Genomic DNA, 24,039 nt, shown 5'->3' with positions numbered 1-24,039 from the left:
GAGAGAACAGAAAAGGAAGAGTGTGAGGGACAGACTGGTGGGAGGAGGAGAGAACAGAAGAGAAAGAGTGTGAAGGACAGACTGGTGGGAGGAGAGAACAGAAAAGGAAGAGTGTGAAGGAAAGACTGGTGAGAGGAGGAAACCAGAAAAGGCATTTTGAACAGAGGCAGAGGTACAGAGGTGAGAAGTTTGAGAGAGAGAGAGAGAGAGAGAGAGAGAGAGAGAGAGAGAGAGAGAGAAAGCTGATTAATGAAAAAGTTCAAAGGACTTCCTGCTAACAAACCTTGACAACTCCTGTGATGCTCTGGCCTCTCACACGCTCCCCCAGCTGTGGCAGACAGGTTTTGTCATTTAGAACAAGGTGTCTCTGTCCCTGTCTGGCCTGTCATCTCCTAGCCTTAATGATGCCTGTGCCTCTGGCCTGGCTGCCTGGGTCATGTGATTCACCAGGCTGGGAGTGTCAGCTACAGGCCACTGCTTTGACTCAGACAGGATGTTCTGGCCAAACACAACCTCTGAAACTTGATTCAACTTTTATGTTTTTGGCTCCCAAGTTGTGCTGAGATTCTGCATTTGATAAAGAGCAGAACACACTCAGGAATGTTTAAACACACTGGAAAAGATACATCTTTATTTCTCCCTGGTGTAACAATACAAAGTTAACAAGTGCAGAAACAATTCAGCTTCTAACTGTACATTCTAGTGGGTAATACATAGACAGAACGTGGTGCAGGTCATCATCACCACACCCACAGTGAGGTACCGACCAATCACTACAAAGCTTCTGTGCACAAGTGGAGATCCACTGTAAGGCAACTGTTACTACAGCAACCTCAAGACTAAAACATAAGTGCGCTGCCATCCTTACAGCAATGCTTACAATATTGACTATGTCACGTCAAGTCCATGTTAAGAAAGCAAAACAGAAAGTCAGATTTGCCTTGTAAAACAACAACACCACAGAGCTTGTTTGGGCTTCCAGTTTGGGGAGGGCTGCAGTTTGGCTCCCCATTATCATTGCTACGATAAGAGGGGCAACTGTTGGGCTGTAGCCTACATTACATGTCTGCCTGCTAGGGCAGGGGCATTACCCTAGTTATCACCACTACATATTGTCGATGGGAAGGGAATTCCCTGCTCACAGCCTTGTTACAGCAAAACAGCACTGGGGTTCCGGAGGAGACGTGTGTTCCCGAGCACATCTGATCTCTGCCAATTCCCCTGTTTTGAGGCCCAATTAAATCCCCTTTTGTACTGCAGAAGCTGTTTAAAATTCATCCTCCTCCGGGCTTCCTTGTTGCTGATGCTGCCTCACTTTCTGGGGGGGGGGGGGAGAAAGGAAAGCAGGACGAAGAGATAGAGCGCAATTAGCACCTCCACCGCTCTCCAGCCCAGGCCAATTATTTCAGTTGGGCACATCGTATCTCAGCAAAAGTTACAAGTTTGCTGGAGCAAACATGCAATTAGACTATACGGAAGTTAACTATCTCAAACTGGCCAAATCTAAACGTTATTGCTAATCATAAGAGATCCCAAGAGTATAACAAACACAGCATTGACTCCAATGCTTCCCACAGTTGTGTCAAGTTATCTGGATGTCCTTTGGATGGTGGACCATTCTTGATGCACACAGGAAGTTGTTGGACGTGAAAAACCCAGCAGAATTGCAGTTCTTGACACAAACTGGTGCGCCTGGCACCTAGTACCTCCTACCATACCAGGTTCAAAGGCACTTCAATCATTTGTCACCCTCTGAATCGCACACATACACAATGCACGTCTCAATTGTCTCAAGGCTTAAAAAATATTATTTAACCTGTCTCCTCCCCTTCATCCACACTGACATCAAGAAGGGACCATAGCTTTCACCTGGATTCACCTGGTCACTCTGTCATGGAAAGAGTTCTTCATGTTTTATACACTCAGTGTATATTGTCAGCCATGGTCATTGTTGTAACAGAAGATGGTAACATTTTATTTTTTGGGGCCTGCCCACTTCAGAGAATTTATGAAGCCAGATGTTGACAAAACAATTGATTTAAATCATTGGAATAAATTGGCAGGTTGAGTTTGCCGTTTGAGTATATTGGGGACAGTTGTCCTGCTCATCCTGCCTAGTGGCTGTTCAGGAGTATTGGTGGTATTTCCAGTAACTCCCAGAGAACCATTTATGGGTCTGCCCTCTTGGTTGGCCCCTACCAACGACCCTGTAGTGTATTTCCTGCTGCACGGTGTGTACAGTGCAGGAATTCTCTGCACATAATGTACCGGCTAAGCTGCTGCCAGATCGCAGGTTACAGCTCCAGAATTGGGTTAGAGTGAGTAGAGACATACCCTGGTACAGTATTATATACCGCCTGGTCTTCCCCCATCACACTCCATCCCCCTCCCAGTCTGCTGACCCGAACAGATGCTTTATTCTCTCACCCCTCCCAACACAACAAAAACGGCACTTTATGGATCAATACGAAAGTTCATGTCAGAAATGAATGAAGTGTTGAGCTTCATCCCCTCCCTGTGCACTACACTGAAAAAAGTAACAGTTAAGCCTAAATCAAATGATCTGCCACTGACGTTAGCTTGGTTTGAAGAAACAAGAAAGATATTTCAATAGAAGATATTTATACTTGCTTAGATTTCACTTTTTTTTTTTGCAGTGTAACACCTTTCAGTGGGAACCACTGAAGTGATTATTTTGTCAGCACTCCACTCTCCCTGATTGCTGAGCTGACAGGGTGACTTGAAGGGGAGGGGCCACCGTATTCAATTAAGGTTCATTATGCTGAAAGATGTCTGTTCCATAGACTTCACCGTCCAATTAGATCTATCCTCAGCGATTGAGCCAGTCGATGTCCTAATTTTAGCTCCAAAGAGATGCTAAGCATCATGGTGAATCGTCTAGAATGTCTACCACTCGTAAAAAGTCCCTGACTAGTCGACATTAAATAAATCACCAAGAGATACACTCACTACCTCTTCTGACTACGACTGAATTTAACCCCACACAGCAACAAAGTACAATCAACACTCAAACACACACATTAAACAAAGCCCCCCTTGTTCAGTTGATCAGTTGCGCTTTCAGTTTCCCTTGGCGTCCTCGTAGAACAGCCCATGCAGGGGTTCTTCACGGTCAGTTTCAGTGCCTGTGACCTGTTCCTTAACAGTGTTTGGGTAGCAGCAGCTCCATTCGCCAGGACCTTTCATAGTAGTCTAGTGTCGACCTTTGGCCTGGTTCCGTTGGTCCAGTGGTGGAGGTGTTTAGAGGAATGGAGGCGAGCAGGTCCTATTAGCTAACTGCTAGCTCCGGCAGGGACAGTCACCCTGTGGTATGTTACTGTGTAAATAATCCAGCCAGACAGAGACAGGTGTCGGAGCCGTGCTATCTTCTGCGGCGTGCTCTGCTCAACATCGCTGCTCCATCCATTCATCCTCTCGCAGCTTCAGTCTGAATGGAACAAAAAGGAAAGTGACATAGTATTAAAACCCTTGGAACAGGAGTATGGAACCCATCACCCAGCTAAATTAACCAGCCACATATACTGTAGTCTCAGCCTTCTCCTTGTTTGCATTGCACAAGGCCAGTGGGGAAAAACGCAAGACATCGTTATTGTTGTGATCTATTTTTAATTGAAGTGAAGAAAGGAAGAAAAATCAACAACCATTCCCCTCCCTGATGATTCCTCTCCACCAGGCTGTGTTGTGTTGTGCATTTTTTAAATGTAAATTAGGCCACCATATGGAGAGTGATACTCTCTAATTGGACAGGGCCTGGACATGCTGCTCTACACACACACACACACACACACACACACACACACACACACACACACACACACACACACACACACACTGGGAAAGATAGGTTACCTTCTAAATGTAATCCATTACAGTCACTAGTTACCAACTCAAAATAATCGGATTACTTTCAGTTGTTTTGGATTACTTTCCCCTTAACAGCCATTAGAAGAAGAGGACAAAACAGATCCATCAAGTGTATTTGGTGTATCGTCATAGTGGTCTGTGACTTGGGGTCAGACTCGTTCAGGTGGAAACAAACTATAAAACGTCTGCTTTTCCCCAATGCTGAATTGAATGTCACTGGGTAAACAGAAAGTTGTCATTCTTTCCTCGCAAACATCCTTTCTGAATTTAAAAAGTATTCCAAGAAGTAATAATCTACTTTTCAAAAGGATCTGTAATCTGATTACAATATTTTTGCTGGTAACGTAACTGATTACAAATAGTTTTTTTGTAACTCCCCAAAACCCTGCAAACACAGGACAGCATTCACTTGATGTAATTATTCACTACTCAGTCATTACCACACAAAACACTTCAGCTAAAGTTGTGGTTCAAAGATAATGTGTGAATATGCAGGAAATAGACACAAGCATTGATCACGACACTTGTGGATACATTTTGTTTGACATGAAAGCTGTTTGAAGCTATCAAGCATATTTCTGGAAGAATCTGGCATGAGTGAGTGGTATCTGTGTGATATTATTGTGTCACTCACTGCTCTGGCAGACTGGCAAGCAGATGGGTGCTGTAAGTGACGTGGGTGTAGGTGTGTATTCTGCCATATGGTCAAGTACAATCAAAGCAATGTACCAGACATTGACCATCTGATGAATCATAAACCAGTCTCCATTTGCCAGGCGACAGACTTGCCAATATGATATCTCAGTCACAGAGACCTGACTGGAAATGGCTGTTAGGTGACAACCAGGCAGATGGCTCAGCTCTGAGTCAGGGCCTGTAAATGTGATGACAGATGCCACCTTGTTTGGACCACTCTGGTTGGCTGACCTGTGCAGGCCTCTTGAAGCAGCCAGGTGGGCAGGCAGGCACCACCCAGGAGGTGGGTGGTGTAGTATATAGCGCTTGGCCACGTTGCTGTGATCTGATGCCAAGTTGTCCTGGCGTTGATCACCGTGGAGATAGATCTTCACCATGCAGTATTAATATGATATGTAATGTTGCTGGCTGCCTACACTGTTTTCACACTGTCAGTGCTCTTGTAGCTGGCATATCCTCACTCATCAAATCAGCATACACTCATGTATTGTTAATTCCATCAACAAACATACTGTAGAGAGGGAATGGATTTTTCGCTTCTTTTTTTTACATGGCACATTACACACCAAACCCTTAGCAGTCATGTCGTCTCTTACTGTGTTGTCAAACCTGAATTAAACGATATTGGATGTCATGCTCTGAAGCATCATACTAAGTTTGTATTAGCACGGGCATGTGAAGTGCACCAGTAATAGAGAAGAACTGAATCCAGGACCTCTGGTCCGGCGTCCATCAGACATGGGGCGAAGAGGGTATCGAGAGAGTTAGGAGGTATCACCCCGCCCCTGGGCAGAGAGAGCTGGCCTTAATAATCAGACGTTTTAACCCGACCTGAGACTTTGTAACCGTCAGTCGGACATCCTGTTTCATTCCTGTGCGACGAGTGTTTTTATCGCGTGGTGCTCGGAGCGTCCAGGAACAGCTGTGTTTACTGCCGTGGAAATACTTGCTACCAGGTCTCCAGTGGACCACAATGTCAAAAATAAATCACGTATGTGGCCATGTGCTCATGTGCTCTCCGTGCACAAATTAAGAAGCCACAGCTTCTTATCAATCACGGCGTACTTGATACTGCCATGACCCCACTATTCATATTCTTTGTTATACTTAAACAAGGGGATTTCTTGTCTGTTATCTATATTGGACACACCGGATTACTGTAAATACATGGCTCTTTTTTCATTTTCCTGATCAATGCGTGTTGTCGCTTCTTTTTAGCCAGAACACACAGTACCTGGTTAAGCCGTCTGTATTTGTTTAAGCAGATTTTTGTTTTTTATAAAGGGCATTTATCTATCCACGGAGAGAAAGTAATATCAGATTCCCAGGCCGCCTACACAGAGCCTGTAACAGATCTAAGGCTGTGCACACATACCAGCCTTCTCAAGTAGCCTTATGGCAAACATTCTTCCCACACATTCATTTGCCAGGCTGCAATTCCTCCACAAGAGGAAGTAGATACAGCGAAATGATCTGATGCCCCAGTTCTGAGACTCCAACCAACAAACATATGTCTAAGTACAAGTCTAATTCTCCGCCATTACCCTTCATCCTCCCTGACCCCGGGGGTACAGCTCTGTCCCTCGCAACTGAACTCAAGGTCATCTGATGATGACGACGACGTGTTGTTTGGGCAACACATTCTGGAAGCTATTCAGTCACAACTGGTTATAGAGTTTTCAGTGTAAGACAATAGCAATGTTATTTTAACCTCATCCCAGAAAAACAGCTTTTGATTGAACGGAGCCTTTGTTCTCTGTCATCTCAATGTTTTTTTGTCATTTGGAAGAGAGCACCATTTTTCATTCATAACTTTGTACATTATTATGAAAATATCATACTAATGAATGTTTACAGAAAGCATACATGCTATGAGCTGACTAAGACAGAGTAAGCCTGGTCTCCATGTTTTATTCAACATTTATTTAACTAGGCAAGTGAGTTAAGAACCAATTCTTATTTATCATGACGCCTACCCCGACCAAACCCTAACCTGGACGACTCTGGGCCAAATGTGCGCCGCCCTATGGGACTCCCAATCACAGCCGGTTGTGATACAGCCTGGAATCGAACCAGAGTCTGTAATGAAACCTCTAACACTGAGATGCTGTGCCTTAGACCGCTGTGCCACTCGGGAGCCCAAATAACAAAATAAAATAGACATACGTCTCTATTTTCAGAACAAGCTCATAGTGAAGTTAAAGAACTCAACGCAATCTACACCAACCTTATGGAGTCACAACGCAAAGCACTGACTATCAATCATCCATCACAACACCTTATTCCTGATCCAATTCTGATCCACTTTCAAAGACCCCATGATTTGTCTGAAGTTGGGCTGTTGCCTGTCGGGGTCAAGTAGCCCTGGCTGAAGTTGGGCTGTTGCCTGTTGGGGTCAAGTAGCCCTGGCTGAAGTTGGGCTGTTGCCTGTCGGGGTCAAGTAGCCCTGGCTGAAGTTGGGCTGTTGCCTGTCGGGGTCAAGTAGTCCTGGCTGAAGTTGGGCTGTTGCCTGTCGGGGTCAAGTAGCCCTGGCTGAAGTTGATGAGGCTTCTCAGACTGAACTGACGTCTAACGTTGTAGTTAAAGGGGCAGTGCTGATAACAACTTGATTTTCCTGTTTTATTTGTTTTTATATTTCCACACCATGAGGTTGATATAACACTCTGAAATTGTGAAAATTATGATAATGTCATTTTTGAGTAAGAGCTGTTTGACCGTTCATCAGGGTATGGGGGTGGGCATTAGACCATCCTATCAACCAATCAGGGCTGTGTATGTAAATATCTTCACATTTGTCTCATAATGCCCACTTGATCAGACTGAGCATTTTAATGACCAAAAGAGGCTCAGGAATCAATTATAAAAAATATATTTTGGAGTTATTTTTATGAAATAAACACAGTGATTTATTAGACATACAGTGATGATTTAAAAATACAATTAAAAAGACTACATGGGGGCTTAAAAGCATATATTCACCACTAGGACAGATAGTATCTGAGCTCCTCAATCATGGCAGGTTCTAATTAGGCATATATTCATCAATACTACAAGTGCTATGGACATGTGTCTCTATGGACATGTCCCAGTGGTAGTTAGGCATTAGGTATTCACCACTAAAATAGCCCCAGGATCCCCTTCCACTGCCAAGCTCCTCTGTCTTTGTCAGAATCTGTCTGTCATGGTCTGGCACGGCCACAAACCCATTTGTCATATTCCTGCCCTCATTAAGTTATCATAGACAGTCAGAGAGATGGCTTGGCCCAGAGGTAGGTAGGTAAGGTAAGGTAAGGTAAGGTAAGGTAAGGTAAGGTAAGGTAAGGTAAGGTAAGGTAAGGTAAGGTAAGGTAAGGTAAGGTAAGGTAAGGTAAGGTAAGGTAAGGTAAGGTAAGGTAAGGTAAGGTAAGGTCTGTCTGTCTCTATCTATAAGCCATCTCCTGGACCTCTAGAGAACATCTGAGACAGAGATCGGTTTGAATAATTTACTTTTTTAGCCAAAGATTTAGGTTGTTCTGACAGTGTTTGATCCAGCTGTTCTTTGAATACTTTGATGATAGATATGTGTGTCAAGGCTTGATGTGTGTCCCAAAGGTACTACAGTATTTAGTTGTCTCTCACTTTTCTCCTCTCTCCGAGTGGTGTGAGTGACTGAAGGGACATGTTGGGCGAGTGTATGGTATCGAGCAGGTCCTTGCGTGTGTGTGGGGGGAGAAATGGAGAGAGCATAGGAGTGTGTGTGGGAAGAGATGGCACAAGCGTGTGTGTCTGTCTGTGTGAGTGTGTGTGTGTGTGGGGGGGCAGGTAGGTAGCTGTGTATGTGTGTACGTCTATATATGTGTGTGTGTGTGTGTACGTCTATATATGCGTGTGTGTTTGCGGGAAAGGTTACAGCAAGTGAGTACGTGAGTGTGTGGGGAGGTTCAGTGGTTCAGATTCCCTGTCAGCCTACGCAGCTGATGGGGGAGGAAGGACTGCTGCTGGAGATACCAAACCTCTCCTTATGGAGACATGTTGCTCTGATGGTCTGCTATGGTAACTTTCCCTTAGCAACATCGTACCGTTCTACGAGACATAATGAGGATGAAACAACGTAAGGTGATGAACCCCGAGGGAGAATGTGATTGGCTCCCTCGTGCTTTTGCTGTTCAGAATAAGATCATCAGCAATTGTCCTCTCTGCCCCATCTGTGCCTTCCAGCAAAATAACGCAGAAACATTTAGCATTTGAATGTGTTAGTGTCCTGACCCTGACAACTCTATGTCCATACTAGAGGTCGACCAATTATGATTTTTCAACGCCGATACCAATACCGATTATTGGAGGACCAAAAAAAGCCGATTAATCAACCATTTTTAATTTTTTTTTTTTATAATGACAATTACAACAATACTGAATTAACACTTATTTTAACTTAATATAATACATCGATAAAATCAATGTAGCCTCAAATAAATAATGAAACATGTTCAATTTGGTTTAAATAATGCAAAAACAAAGTGTTGGAGAAGAAAGTAAAAGTGCAATATGTGCCATGTAAGAAAGCTAATGTTTAAGTTCCTTGCTCAGAACATGAGAACATATGAAAGCTCGTGGTTCCTTTTAACACGAGTCTTCAATATTCCCAGGTAAGAAGTTTTAGGTTATAGTTATTATAGGTATTATAGGACTATTTCTCTCTATACGATTTGTATTTCATATACCTTTGACTATTGGATGTTCTTATAGGCACTTTAGAAATGCCAGTGTAACAGTATAGCTTCCGTCCTTCTCCTCGCTCCTACCTGGGCTCGAACCAGGAACACATCGACAACAGCCACCCTCGAAGCAGCGTTACCCATGCAGAGCAAGTCTCAGAGCGAGTGAAGTTTGAAACGCTATTAGCGCGCACCCCGCTAACTAGCTAGCCATTTCACATCGGTTAAACCAGCCTAATCTCAGGAGTTGATAGGCTTGAAGTCATAAACAGCTCAATGTTTGAAGCATTGCGAAGAGATGCTGGCAAAACGCACAAAAGTGCTGTTTGAATGAATGCTTATGAGCCTGCTGGTGCCTACCATCGCTCAGTCGGACTGCTCTATCAAATCAGTCTTAATTCAAACATAATAACACACAGAAATACGAGCCGTAGGTCATTAATATGGTCGAATCTGGAAACTATAATCTCGAAAACAAAACATGTATTATTTCAGTGAAATACGGAACCGTTCTGTATTTTATCTAACGGGTGGCATCCATAAGTCTAAATATTCCTGTTACATTGCACAACCTTCAATGTTATATCATAATTACGTAAAATTCTGGCAAATTAGTTCGCAATGAGCTAGGCGGCCCAAACTGTTGCATATACCCTGACTCTGCGTGCAATAAATGCAAGAGAAGTGACACAATTTCACCTGGTTAATATTGCCTGCTAACCTGGATTTATTTTAGCTAAATATGCAGGTTTAAAAATATATACTTCTGTATATTGATTTTAAGAAAGGCTTGATGTTTATGGTTAGGGACAGTCGTGCAACGATTGTGCTTTTTTCGCAAATGCGCTTCTGTTAAATCATCCCCCGTTTGGCGAAGTTGGCTGTCTTTGTTAGGAAGAAATAGTCTTCACACAGTTCGCAACGAGCCAGGCGGCCCAAACTGCTGCATATACCCTGACTCTGTTGCAAGAGAAGTGACACAACTTACCTAGTTAAAATACATTCATGTTAGCAGGCAATATTAACGAAATATGCAGGTTTAAAAATATATACTTGTGTATTGATTTTAAGAAAGTCATTGATGTTTATGGTTAGGTTCACGTTGGAGCAACGACAGTCCTTTTTCGCGAATGCGAATGCGCACCGCATAGGACACGCTAGATAAACTAGTAATATCATCATGTGTAGTTAACTAGTGATTATGATTGATTGTTTTTCATAAGATAAGTTTAATGCTAGCTAGCAACTTACCTTGGCTTCTTACTGCATTTGCGTAACAGGCAGGCTCGTGGAATGCAATGTAAGGCAGGTGGTTAGAGCGTTGGACTAGTTAACCGTAAGGTTGCAAGATTGAATCCCTGAGCTGACAAGGTAAACATCTGTCATTCTGCCCCTGAACAAGGCAGTTAACCCACCGTTCCTTGGCCGTCATTGAAAATTAGAATGTGTTCTTAACTGACTTGCCTAGTTAAATAATGGTGTAAAAAAAAAAAAACGGTGTCCAAAAATGATGATTTCCGATTGTTATGTAAACTTGAAATCGGCCATTCCGATTAATCAGTCGACCTCTAGTCCATACAGTACAATGTAATAGTGTAGACATGTATATAATGCACAATGAGTCTGAGTGGACATCCACTGAATGCTGGCAACAGAATGACTCACCAGACGGTGGGGGCGTGCTAGGGTTCGTGGGGCTCTGGTCCTCTCCTCTGAGGCTGTGTCTGGGGTGCTGGTGGCTGAGGGCCATGGGGTGACCCTGGGTCTGTGCCTGGGTCTCATTCTCCTCTCCTGGGACTGGCTGGTGCCACTGGCTCCTGGCTTTCTTCAGCCAGCGCCCACCCAGACCCCACTTCTCCAGGTAAACCCGACACAGCTCATAGTTCATGGCCGAGTAGTAGAGGAAGTCCAGGGCTAGCAGCACCATGACGAAGAAGCCATAGATCCACACTCCCACCAGGGCTGTGTAGTTACTGTAGAGGAGCGATAGGGGAAATAGAGAAAGTGAGAATGATAATATAGAATTATATGTATTCCCCTTTTTTTGTATGCATTTTAAGCATATTTTTGGTACACATATATTATGTTTAAGAAAGTGTTCCTGAGATGTACAGGGTGATTCTAATTGCCTATCCATCTTAATAAATCTCTCTCTTCAAAATGTTGGTCCCAGTTTTTCATCCCAACACATTTATTAATGCATTTCACACTCCATAAGGATTTATGTGGTCCACATTAGCACCTTCTTCAGATTCACGCTCCGCTCCATAAATCGCCTGTACGGTAAATGTCTGCAAATAGTTTCCAATTACAGTATACCTGTCACGCCCTGATCTGTTTCACCTGTCCTTATGCTTGTCTCCAACCCCCCTACAGGTGTCACCCATCTTCCCCATTATCCCCACAGTATTTATACCTGTGTTTTCTGCCAATTTGTTTTGTTTGTTCAAACCTACCAGCGTTTTCCCTTGCTCCTGTCTTTCCTATAGTTCCTGTTTTCTAGTTTCCCGGTTTTTACCTTTCCTGCATGACCTGACCCGCCTGCTGTTCCAGTGCCTTACACTCTCTCTGGATTATTGACCCCTACCTGACCTGACCTGCCTGCTGTTCCGGTGCCTTACACCCTCTCTGAATTATTGACCCCTACCTGCCTTGACCTGTTTGCCTGCAAGGTGGGTTATTAACGGTCCCGACACGGTTCGGTTAGTGTTCACTGACCCATGAAGTCAGGTGGTCCATCTGAATCGGCCTTCAGCTGGCCCTGTTTTAAAGAATACACTTTAGTTTCTTCAACACTGTCTGCACCTCGGTCATACCTTAAAGCGTGATAATACCTTGATGAACAGCGTTGTGAACGACACTTGTAATAAATGTCTTTATACGTTTTTTATTTATATTATTATGGAACAGAGCTGTGCATTAGAGAAATGACTACCCAGGAAGGGGATTGGGTCCTATCACAGTTCAGACAGGAAGGGGATTGCGTCCTATCAGAGTTCAGACAGGAAGGGGATTGGGTCCTATCACAGTTCAGACAGGAAGGGGATTGGGTCCTATCACAGTTCAGACAGGAAGGGGATTGGGTCCTATCACAGTTCAGACAGGAAGGGGATTGGGTCCTATCAGAGTTCAGACAGGAAGGGGATTGGGTCCTATCACAGTTCAGACAGGAAGGGGATTGGGTCCTATCAGAGTTCAGAACTCAGCATCAGTCAGCTTTAAATTATCTCTCTGACCCTGAAAGATAATGAGACAGAGGATAATATTATTATATTACTGCTTTCAAGTGAGTTTGATTATTTGGAGGGAACACCATTCCTTATTTTGGGGAGACTAATGAATAATGGGCTTTTCCAAACATTTCCTTGGATGGAGTTGTGGATATTTCACAAAACCATTTAGAATTATTATATCGTTGTACTTGCTTTGCAACTGCACTCAAACCCATATGAAAACCATGTTTACCTCTCCTCACCTCCCCCTGTGCCTGTGTGACATATAGCTGACATATAGCTGTTTGCATGGTTTAGTCTGTGGTGATGTGTACATTTGTCTATTTAAGAGCAGCAGGGCATCCTTCCAGCAGTGCATTTGATTTTCCCTTAGAGTAAGCAAACCTAACTGTTTGGACAGCCATCAGAAACAAATGTCAGACAACGTTAAACAAGCCAAAATGAAAGGACAAATAGCTGAGACTGATCATGACACAGACACAAAGAATTTCCTAAGAGATACACATAAAGTAATAATTTGCTAATCCCAGTGACTGGTCCAATCGCTGTCCGCAGTAATAGAATATAACACTCTCATGCCCGTAACACTTTAGCCATGATGCTCAGAGTCCCAGACACAGAGCTATGGCCAGTTTAATATGAGGCCAATGGTAAATATCACCACTTCAACTCTGCAGTTCAGAGGGGAGGAGGTGGAAATGGCCTCCCATCAGCCACTAGATGAAATATCCTGGCCTGCCGAAGGGAATGTGTAACTGGTCTCAGAGAGCACCCCGCTGACAGGGTATTAGAGGAGAGACAGACAGAATAAGAGAGAGAGAGAGAGCTCTGACAGAGTCTGTGTTTCTGTCTGCCAGTGTCCTCATACGGTGCTCCTATACACACTACGGGATGTCTCTTCTCTTCCTGAGTTCCACTCGATTGCTGCAGACAGAGCTGTCGGTCTCCATAGAGATTTGTCTTCAAATCTATGTTAGTGTGTCTACTTAGATTAGTGTAGTGTGTTGTAGTATATATATAGTACACATTGGTTGAAGCTCAATATTAAAATCAAATCGCCCTACCATCATATGTAAACCAAATAATGTTAATTCACCACATTCCATACAAATGTGCGTAACCGCAACATTCAAACGAGGCTACAAAGAAAACGAATGGGACTGTAGCGACTGTGTTGACTTCAAAATCGGGGGTGTGAACTAGGTTTCTATTCAAGCGTTGATCGACATGGTAATGGCTCTATAGTATTGGAGAAAAGTTGAAAAAACGGACCCTCCGTTACATCTTGTCTTACAGTCTCTCTCCACCAGGTGTAGCACTTCTCTCATCCTTTAAAAACAGAAAATGGACAGTGACGGGGGTAAGGGGGGATGCGATCATCATACTCAAAGCCGCTGTTTACTTCTAAGGTCACTTTAGCACCGCCCTAACAACCAGATTCAAATTTGACACAAACCTTCAAAAAGGTATGTAATGACACATTATATAAACTCTTTATAGTGTTTTATTTACATTTTAGAGGCGATAAGGTGATAAGTTGGACAGATCGAGTGAAAAAAGCTATTTTCCCACACGACATCCCTCCTTCTCACTATCACGCATTAGTTTCGCTTCCCCACCCGACATTTAAAAAAAGACCTGACGGGGTTCATTGCCTGCTTGAATTATGCAGAAACGGGCAGCGTTTAGGTCATGTAATTGAATATGTTGGAAAGGGGAGAAATTGTGCTTTACAATGGTATTGACATTACAGATGATCTGGAAGTATTATGTTTTTGGGGCGCTATAATAAGGTCAACTGTACGGACCAAGGCGATGTACGAGTTTACGTGAGTTTACGTTATCACTCTACCAAGAACCACTATACCGGACGTTTGACGTGCCATTAGCATTATATGGTCATTAGACACATTTTCCCCCAAACCTAGCTCAAATTCTAGACGTCCAATTAAAACGAGGTTACATTGCACATAAGGTGACCTTATTTTGTATTTTTTTTGTGTGTACTTTTACCCCTTTTTCATACGGAATCAGGAGAGGCGAAAGTCGAGAGCCATGCGTCCTCTGAAACACGACCCTGTCAAGGTTTTTCATAAAGAAGTAAACGGAAGTTAACTGCTGACCTGGACACTTATGTGTAATCAGAGCAACAGAAAATTAATTAGAGAACTTCCTTGGCTTCTATTATAGCTAGTTAGATACACCAAACTTTGGGAACTTTAAAAAAAAAACTGCCATGCTGCTAATTTATAACACATGCACACGCCAGAGATCCAGTGCTAATTCTAGCCCTTACCTTACGTACATGTACACTAAGTTGACTGTGCCTTTAAACAGCTCGGACAATTCCAGAAAATGATGTCATGGCTTTAGAAGCTTCTGATAGGCTAATTTACATCATTTGAGTCAATTGGAGGTGTACCTGTGGATGTATTTCAAGGCCTACCTTCAAACTCATTGCCTCTTCGCTTGACATCATGGGAAAATCAAAAGAAATCAGCCAAGACCTCAGAAAAATAATTGCTGACCTCCACAAGTCTGGTTCATCCTTGGGAGCTATTTCCAAACACCTCAAGGTACCACGTTCATCTGTACAAACAATAGTACAAAAGTATAAACACCATGGGACCACGAAGCCATCATACCGCTCAGGAAGGAGATGTGTTCTGTCTCCTAGAGATGAACGTACTTTGGTGCGAAATGTGCAAATCAATCCCAGAACAACAGTAAAGGACCTTGTGAAGATGCTGGAGGAAACAGGTACAAAAGTATCTATATCCACAGTAAAACGAGTCCTATATCAACATAACCTGAAATGCCGCTCAGCAGGGAAGAAGCCACTGCTCCAAAACCGCCATTAAAAAGGCCAGACTACGGTTTGCAACTGCACATGGGGACAAAGATCAGACTTTTTGGGGAAATGTCCTCTGGTCTGATGAAACAAAAATATAACTGTTTGGGCATAATGCCCATTGTTATGTTTGGAGGAAAAAGGGGGAGGCCTGCGCGACAAAGAACACCATCCCAACCGTGAAGCACGGGGGTGGCAGCATCATGTTGTGGGGGTGTTTTGCTGCAAGAGGATCTGGTGCACTTCACAAAATAGATGGCATCATGAGGATGGAAAATTATGTGGATATATTGAAGCAACATCTCAAGACATCAGTCAGGAAGTTAAAGCCTGGTCGCAAATGGGTCTTCCAAATGGACAATGACCACAAGTATACTGCCAAAGTTGTGTCAAAATTGCTTAAGGACAACAAAGTCAAGGTATAGGAGTGGCCATCACAAAGCCCTGACCTCAATCCTATAGAAAATGTGTGGGCACAACTGAAAAAGCGTATGTGAGCAAGGAGGCCTACAAACCTGACTCAGTTACACCAGCTCTGTCAGAATGAATGGGACAAAATTGTGGGAAGCGTGTGGAAGGCAACCCGAAACATTTGACCCGGTTAAACAATTTAAAGGCAATGCTACCAAATACTCATTGAGTGTATGTAAACTTCTGACCCACTGGGAATGTGATGAAAGAAATAAAAGCTGAAAGAAATAATTATCTCTACTATTATTCTGACATTACATATTCTTAAAATAAAGTGGTGATCCTAGCTGACCTAGGACAGGGAATTTTTACTAGGAAAAAAAATGTCTGTAGCACCACCACCCCCAAACTACTTCTTGCAGCTATGGTCTGTCCTTTTTCTAAGAGATTTAAGAAAGCTCAGGGTATATTTGAGTTTTTTTGGTCACTTTCATTGCTGTGTTTTACTGTATTACAATGTATACTGTATAATCAACGTCCAGTGTAAAAGCCAAGTTTTAAGTGAGAAGTAGGTATTGGTTGAAAGCAGAAAAAGAAAGGACATTTACATGAGCACCACAACACGTACTCCACCAATGGTTTCCAGCACACAGCTTTGACCTACTACAGTAGCTATTTTTGCTCTTTTGTATTTCCAATAATGTGTAGGCAGGTTGATTCAAACAGCTTAATTCATACTCTTCAGAGGGATAATGGACTTCACGGTGACCTGCTATTCAAATGATGTATATATACAGCACCAGTCAAAAGTTTGGACACACCTACTCATTCAAGGGTTTTTATGTATTTGACTATTTTCTACATTTTAGAATACTAGTGAAGTGTTCACACCTATGAAATAACACATATGGAATCATATGGACAGCTTTACACACTCTTAGCATTCTCTCAACCAGCTTCATGAGGTAGTTTCAATGAACAGGTTTGCCTGTTAATTTTTTTCCTTCTTAATGTGTTTGAGCCAATCAGTTGTGTTTTGACAAGGTAGGGGTGGTATACAGAAGAGAGCCCTATTTGGTAAAAGACCAAGACTATATTATGGCAAGAACAGCTCAAATAAGCAAAGAGAAACAACAATCCATCATTAATTTAGGACATGAACGTCAATCAATGTGGAACATTTCAAGAACATTGAAAGTTTCTTTAAATGCAGTCGCAAAAACCATCAAGCGCTATGATGAAACTGGCTCTCATGCGGACCACCACAGGGAAGGAAGACCCAGAGTTACCTCTGCGGCAGAGGATAAGCTCATTAGAGTCACCAGCCTCAGAAATTGCAGCCCAAATAAATGCTTCACAGAGTTCAAGTAACAGACACATCTCAACATCAACTGTTCAGAAGAGACTGAGTGAATCAGACCTTAATGGTTGAATTGCTGCATAGAAACCACTACTAAAGGACACCAATAATAAGAAGAGACTTGCTTGGGCCAAGAAACACGAGCAATGGACATTAGACTGGTGGAAATCTGTCTTTGGTTTGAGGAGTCCAATTTGGAGATTTTTGTGAGACGCAGAGTTGGTGAACGGATGATCTCTGCATGTGTGGTTCCCACCGTGAAGCGTGGATGAGGAGGTGTGATGGTGCTTTGCTGGTGACACTGTCAGTGATTCATTTCAAATTTAGGGCACGCTTAACCAGCATGGCTACCAAAGCATTCCGCAGTGATACGCCATCCCATCTGGTTTGCGCTTAGTGGGACTATAATTTGCTTTTCAAAAGGACAATGACTCAAAACACACCTCCAAGCTGTGTATGGGCTATTTGACCAAGAAGGAGAGTGATCGAGTGCTGCATCAGATGACCTGGCCTCCACAATCACCTAACCTGACCTCAACTCAATAGAGATTGTTTGGGATGAGTTGGACCACACAGTGAAGGAAAAGCAGTGCTCAGCATATATGGGAACTCCTTCAAGACTGTTGGAAAAGCATTCCTCGTGAAGCTGGTTGATGGAATGGCAAGAGTGTGAAAAGCTGTCATCAAGGCAAAGGATGGCTACTTTGAAGAATCTAACATTTAAAATATATTTTGATTTGTTTAACACTATTTTGGTTACTACATGATCCATATGTGTTTTTTCATAGTTTTGATGTAGAAAATATTAAAAGTAAAGAAAAACCCTTGAATGAGTAGGTGTGTCCAAACTTTTGACATTAGGCTGTAAGTATCTTTAGACATAGGCCTAATGTAAATGTGTATTATTGAAACGTCATCATTTTTATTGCTAAAATACAATTACACGCATATATTTGAACTACACAGTAATTTGACAGAGGTAATGAACCGTTCAGCACATCAATTGATAAAACAGGACCATGTTTAAAAAACAACTGGTTCTGAGTTTATGTTAATATTACACAGGTAATCTAATGGTTACAGAAATCAGGAATGCAGACAGGCTCTATAGACCTCTGTACAATATCTATATGAGTGACTGTGTCGAACACACCACCTCCTGTTTTTATATTTGCCCAAAAATGCATTTATTTTTCATTGACTGTATTGTTAAAATTAAAGTTTAAGGACGTACAGGCAGGCACCACATTACTACAAAACAAAACAGCTCAATCAAGCCTGGTGGTTGTAAGTATAAAAGCAAAGCTTGCTTTCATATAATAAAAAAAAGCTTGAAAAGTTAGGGGAATGGGACAATGTTTTGTTTGGGGTGGGAAGAATGCAATACTTTACCCTGTATGCGGTACAAATAACATTATGGTGGGAGCACCTCCTCTAGGACTTGGAAATACAATAGACCAACAGAGCTACTGTAGTAGGTCAAAGCTGTTTGCTGGAAAACCTTGGTAGAGCAGGGGTGAAGTACGTATTGTGGTGATCATGTGAATTCACGTTTTTGGCTTCAGACCAATGCCTACCATTCACTTAAAACAATATTTGTTGTTTTTAAGAGTATAAGACAATACACTCAAGTAATATATCCGTCTCTGTTGAGAGATGGCATCCACCTGCAGCCCACTCACAGACTCAGTAACAAAGCTTCAGCTCTTTTACTTTGGTTGTGATTCTCTCTACACAGTAGGAGAAGATCAATGTCAACGTGCCCTTTGAGCACTAGGCAAATGGTGTCAATGAGTGGGATATTGTCGAGGGAGCCAACAGCTTATCAATCACTAACATTTAAAGGCCAGGGCTTTTTTTCTCTGTGCAAAAGTCTTTGAAATGTCTAAATCTTGAGTATGAAACTGTTGGCCGTTTCCTTACAGATAAACTTTTGACATGTTCTTTAGATATTCACTCAAGCTAGTGTCAGTACCATTTTATAATAACATTAAACCGTATCATAGAGTCACAATAATTAGCTTACTAACAGATAAGGAAAAGTACTACTCTATATATTCACTACTAAAACCTGAATATGACTCACTTGTGTTTGAAGCCGTCTGTGGTGGTAGTCAGGTTGACCTGCATGACCGTCTGGAACTCAGTCTCGTTGCAGCAGTACTTGAAGGCAGTGTTGTTGTGGTGACAGCAGAACATGTAGGTCTTGTTGTCAGAAAGGCGAGGGCAGTGGAAACCAAAGTGATAGCGCCCCTTGTGGTCGGAGTATGGTTCACACACTCTGAAATGAGCTGATAGAGCTGTGGAGAAGAGAAAGACAGTCAGACGATGAAGCTACTGTCTTCTTGGCAAGCACTCCTGTGAGGTAAAATATTTTCTAGAATGACTTAAATCTGATAAATGGATTATAGTGATTGAGACCATCATGATTCAGCTTGCCTGTTTTGGACTTGCCCATTAATTAAAATGTTCTGGGCAAATTTCAAAATGGAGCTGGAGGACATGTTCATATATTCTAGAAGAATGGACCCATGGCTATTTGTTTTGGCTGTTATCGGGAACAGGCCCTCACTTACCTTAGCACAGCTCAATACTTCTTAAAAAAATGACTCTTTGTGACAAGCAAATGCCTTCTCCTTAACTGGATAAAAGACCCGCCACCAACAACAAATAAGTGGTGTTGTGGGATCTTTAAAATGTTACCACTGAAAAAAAAAATGGTGCTATATTTAGGAACAAGGAAGGCGATTTCTATACAATATGGGACCTCTTTTTGCTATCTCTTCCCCCTAATCTTGCAGACCGTAAGAAGTGTCAATACAAGAATTATATGAATCTACGGGTCAACCGGACCCTGGTCGCTTTCTCGTATAAAATAATAATTTTGTTATTTTTATTGTATCCTACTCTGGTAGGGGTAATTGATCATTTACATACTACAGCCACGCATTTTGCGACAGTCAAATTATTAAAGGCATGTAAGGAAAATGATAAATGAATGAAAAATTAAGAGCAGAGAACTGAAAGGGAATGTATCATTCTCATTGTTTTTGCATGTTTTTGTTTTGTTTTGGTGTTTGTTGGTAATGCCATATTTTATGTTACCTTGTTTCATTTTAGAATTCAAATGTATGCACATATCTACAACTTGTTTATGATATTGACCTGGAAAAAGGAGAATTATATAATAATAAAGAATATATATAGCGAGGATTATTTAGCTTGTGATTTCTAATGCGGTGCAAATTATGCAAAACCAAGCAGAAATCAACAGTATACATTTATTAATCTCTGAATCTGGCAACCAGAGAGGGGTTTCTCTGTGATCGGAGTCATGGAAACATCATTTGGTAGCCTGGACTCATTGTAGATGATCTCCAATTACCTATCTGTCAGAACAACAGAGCAGAGATAATGAGTGTAGATTTACAGGGCTCATCACAGTTGTCTCATATGTCACTGTGGACCAAAACAAAACTACTTGTTAGACAGACGCCATCAAAACCAATCAGGTCTGGCAATTTGGCATCCTTTCACATTTTTATTACCATTGATAACATGAGGTAAACACGTCCTCCATAGCATAGCTGGGAATAGATTGCCCTTCTAGCAATATGGAATGGGTGTTGCCTGTAGAAACAATGGCAGAGGAGCAGAACTGGAACAAGGTCATGTCTATGAGCCCTTCCTCTCTACGATGGAGCCAAGACAATTGCACCGCTAAGAGGGGAAATAATGTTCCTTCTGGGATTTAGTTAGAGGGGGGAAGGGGAGGGAGGGGGTTGTTGTATATTTCTGCCACTGATGGTAAAAGTATTTTCTAATCCCATGTAGGCTGAGCAGGCCGATCAGGAACATATTGGCCATTTGAAAGAGGAGAACACTCTCAGGTCTAATGAGCTTGGGACAGTGCCTCATTCAGGGCCGTCTGAATGACTGGCTGACTGGCTGGCTTATTGGCTAAATAGCTTGAATTGGCTTCCCTCCGACTCTCTGAAACTTTCAGGCTTATGTATCCATGCTGAACAGGGAAGTAGAATGGGGAGTGAGGAAGCTTGAGGTTTAATAGTATGGAGAGACGCTCTCACTCAGATGGATGCACGCTGGAAAACATTCATAACAGTTGTTATGATGGCACCGAAGAACATGGCACATTTTTTTGTGTGTTTTTTTGTAAGTTATTAATTAACTTATTGTGTACATAATGTTGCTGCTACCGTCTCTTATGACCTAAAATAACTTCTGGACATCAGAAAAGCAATTACTCACAGCGGACTGGAAGAAACTTTTTCCTTTAACGAGTCCGATGAGAAGGATATCCTGCTTTCACTGGAACAGGCCCAGATCCACGCCTTTGGCGTGAAGAAAAGACGCCGGGAAAGGGTGACGCAGATCGAGGATCCTTCTGAGAATCCTGAGGCAACCGAGTAAACTCCCAATGCCTTCCATTCTTCCCCGCTAACGTGCAATCATTGGAAAATAAAATTGATGACCTACTATTAAGATTATCCTACCAACGAGACATTAAAAACGGTAACATCTTATGTGTCAGCGAGACGTTGCTGAACAAAGATACGGACATTATAGAGCTAGTGGGATTTTCCATGCAACAGCAGAACAGAGATGCTACCTCTGGTAAGATGAGTAAGACGTGTCTTTTTGTCAATAACAGCTGGTGCGCGATGTCTAGTAATTATAGAAGTCTCGAGGTATTGCTTGCCTGAGGTAGAGTCCCTTATGAGAAGCTGCAGACCACATTATCTACCAAGATAGTTATCATCTGTATTATTCGTAGCCATCTATTTACCACCACAAAATGAAGCTGGCACTAAGACCACTCTCAACCAACTGTATAAGGCCATAAGCAAAGAAGAAAATGCTCACCCAGAAGCAGCGCTCCTAGTGGCCAGGAACTTTAATGCAGGCAAACTTAAATCAGTTTTACCAAATTTTTACCAGTATGTCCCATGTGTAACCATGGGAGAAAAAAAATCCTAGACCACCTTTACTCCACGCACAAAGATGCATACAAAGCACTCTCCCGCCCTCCATTTGACAAATCTGACCATAATTCTATCCTCCTGCTTACAAGCAAAAACTAAAGCAGGAATTACCAGTGACTCGGTCAATACGGAAGTGGACAGATGACGCAGATGCTACACTACAGGACTGTTTCGCTAGCACAGACTGGAATATGTTCCGGGATTCATCCAATGGCATTGAGGAATCCACCACCTCAGTCAGCAGCTTCATAAATAAGTGCATCGATGACGTCGTCCCCACAGTGACTGTATGTACATATCCCAACCAGAAGCCATGGATTACAGGCAACGTCTGCATCGAGCTTAAGGCTAGAGCTGCCGCTTTCAAGGAGCGGGAGATTAATCCGGACGCTTATAAGAAATCCCTCTTTGCCCTCAGACGAACCATCAAACAAGCAAAGCACCAATACATGATTAAGATTGAATCCTACCACACAGGCTCTGACGCTCGTTGGATGTGGCAGGGCTTGAAAACTATTATGGTCTACAAAGGGAAACCCAGACGTGAGCAGCCCAGTGATGCGAGCCTACCAGATGAGCTAAATGCCTTTTATGCTCGCATCAAGGCAAGCAACACTGAAGCATGTACAAGAGCACCAGCTGTCCTGGATGACTGTGTGATAACGCTCTCGGTAGCCGATGTGAACAAAACCTTTAAAAAGGTCAACATTCACAAAACCGCTGGGCCAGATGGATTACCAGAAAATGTACTCAAAGCATGCGCGGACCAACTGTCGAGGGTCTTCACTGACATTTTCAACCTCTCCCTGACCGAGTCTGTGAAACCTACATGTTTCAAGCAGTCCACCATAGTCCCTGTGCCCAAGGAAGTGATGGTAACCTAACCTGCCTAAATTATTACCGCCCCATGGCACTCACGTCGGTAGCCATGAAGTGCTTTGAAAGGCTGGTCATGGCTCAAGTCAACAGCATCCTGATTCCCGGGACCACCCATACGTAGAATGTATGCACACATGACTGTAAGTCGCTTTGGATAAAAGCTTCTGCTAAATGGCATATATTATTATTATATTATTATTATCCTCCCGGACACCCTAGACCCACTCCCATTCGCATACCGCTTCAACAGATCCACAGATGACGCAATCTCAATCACACTCCACACTGCCCTTTCTCACCTGGAGGAATACCTACAGTGGGGGAAAAAAGTATTTGATCCCCTGCTGATTTTGTACGTTTGCCCACTGACAAAGAAATGATCTGTCTATAATTTTAACTGTAGGTTTATTTGAACAGTGAGAGACAGAATAACAACAAAAAAATCCAGAAAAATACATTTAAAAAATGTTATATATTGATTTGCATTTAATGAGGGAAATAGGTATTTGACCCCTCTGCCAAACATGACTTAGTACTTGGTGGCAAAACCCTTGTTGGCAAACACAGAGGGCAGACGTTTCTTGTAGTTGGCCACCAGGTTTGCACACATCTCAGGAGGGATTTTGTCCCACTCCTCTTTGCAGATCTTCTCCAAGTCATTAAGGTTTCGAGGCGACGTTTGGAAACTCAAACCTTCAACTTCCTCCACAGATTTTCTACGGGATTAAGGTCTGGAGACTGGCTAGGCCACTCCAGGACCTTAATGTGCTTCTTCTTGAGCCACTCCTTTGTTGCCTTGGCTGTGTGTTTTGGGTCATTTTCATGCTGGAATACCCATCCACGACCCATGTTCAATGCCCTGGCTGAGGGAAGGAGGTTCTCACCCGAGATTTGACGGTACATGGCCCCGTCCATCGTCCCTTTGATGCGGTGAAGTTGTCCTGTCCCCTTAGCAGAAAAACACCCCCAAAGCATAATGTTTCCACCTCCATGTTTGACGATGGGGATGGTGTTCTTGGGGTCATTG

At 42.7% G+C, this 24,039-nt stretch overlaps 1 protein-coding gene across 2 annotated transcripts in view; it reads right to left on the bottom strand.

Annotated features, from left to right (window-relative positions):
- Positions 1-598: 598 nt before the first annotated feature.
- The window catches only part of shisal1b (shisa like 1b), a 72,328-nt gene continuing 48,887 nt past the window's right edge, over positions 599-24,039 (bottom strand). For both annotated transcript variants that reach the window (XM_046354211.1, XM_046354221.1), the window contains exons 3-5: positions 19,217-19,430; positions 10,941-11,248; positions 599-3,448 (exon numbers count right to left, since the gene is read on the bottom strand). In XM_046354211.1, the coding sequence (XP_046210167.1) occupies positions 3,444-3,448; positions 10,941-11,248; positions 19,217-19,430 (527 nt within the window). In that variant the 3' untranslated portion in view covers positions 599-3,443. The remainder of the gene's footprint in view (positions 3,449-10,940; positions 11,249-19,216; positions 19,431-24,039) is intronic.

Source organism: Oncorhynchus gorbuscha, linkage group LG01, assembly GCF_021184085.1.
Source record: "Oncorhynchus gorbuscha isolate QuinsamMale2020 ecotype Even-year linkage group LG01, OgorEven_v1.0, whole genome shotgun sequence".
Taxonomy (NCBI): Eukaryota; Metazoa; Chordata; class Actinopteri; order Salmoniformes; family Salmonidae; genus Oncorhynchus; species Oncorhynchus gorbuscha.
This window is presented reverse-complemented; position numbering and strand designations above follow the sequence as displayed.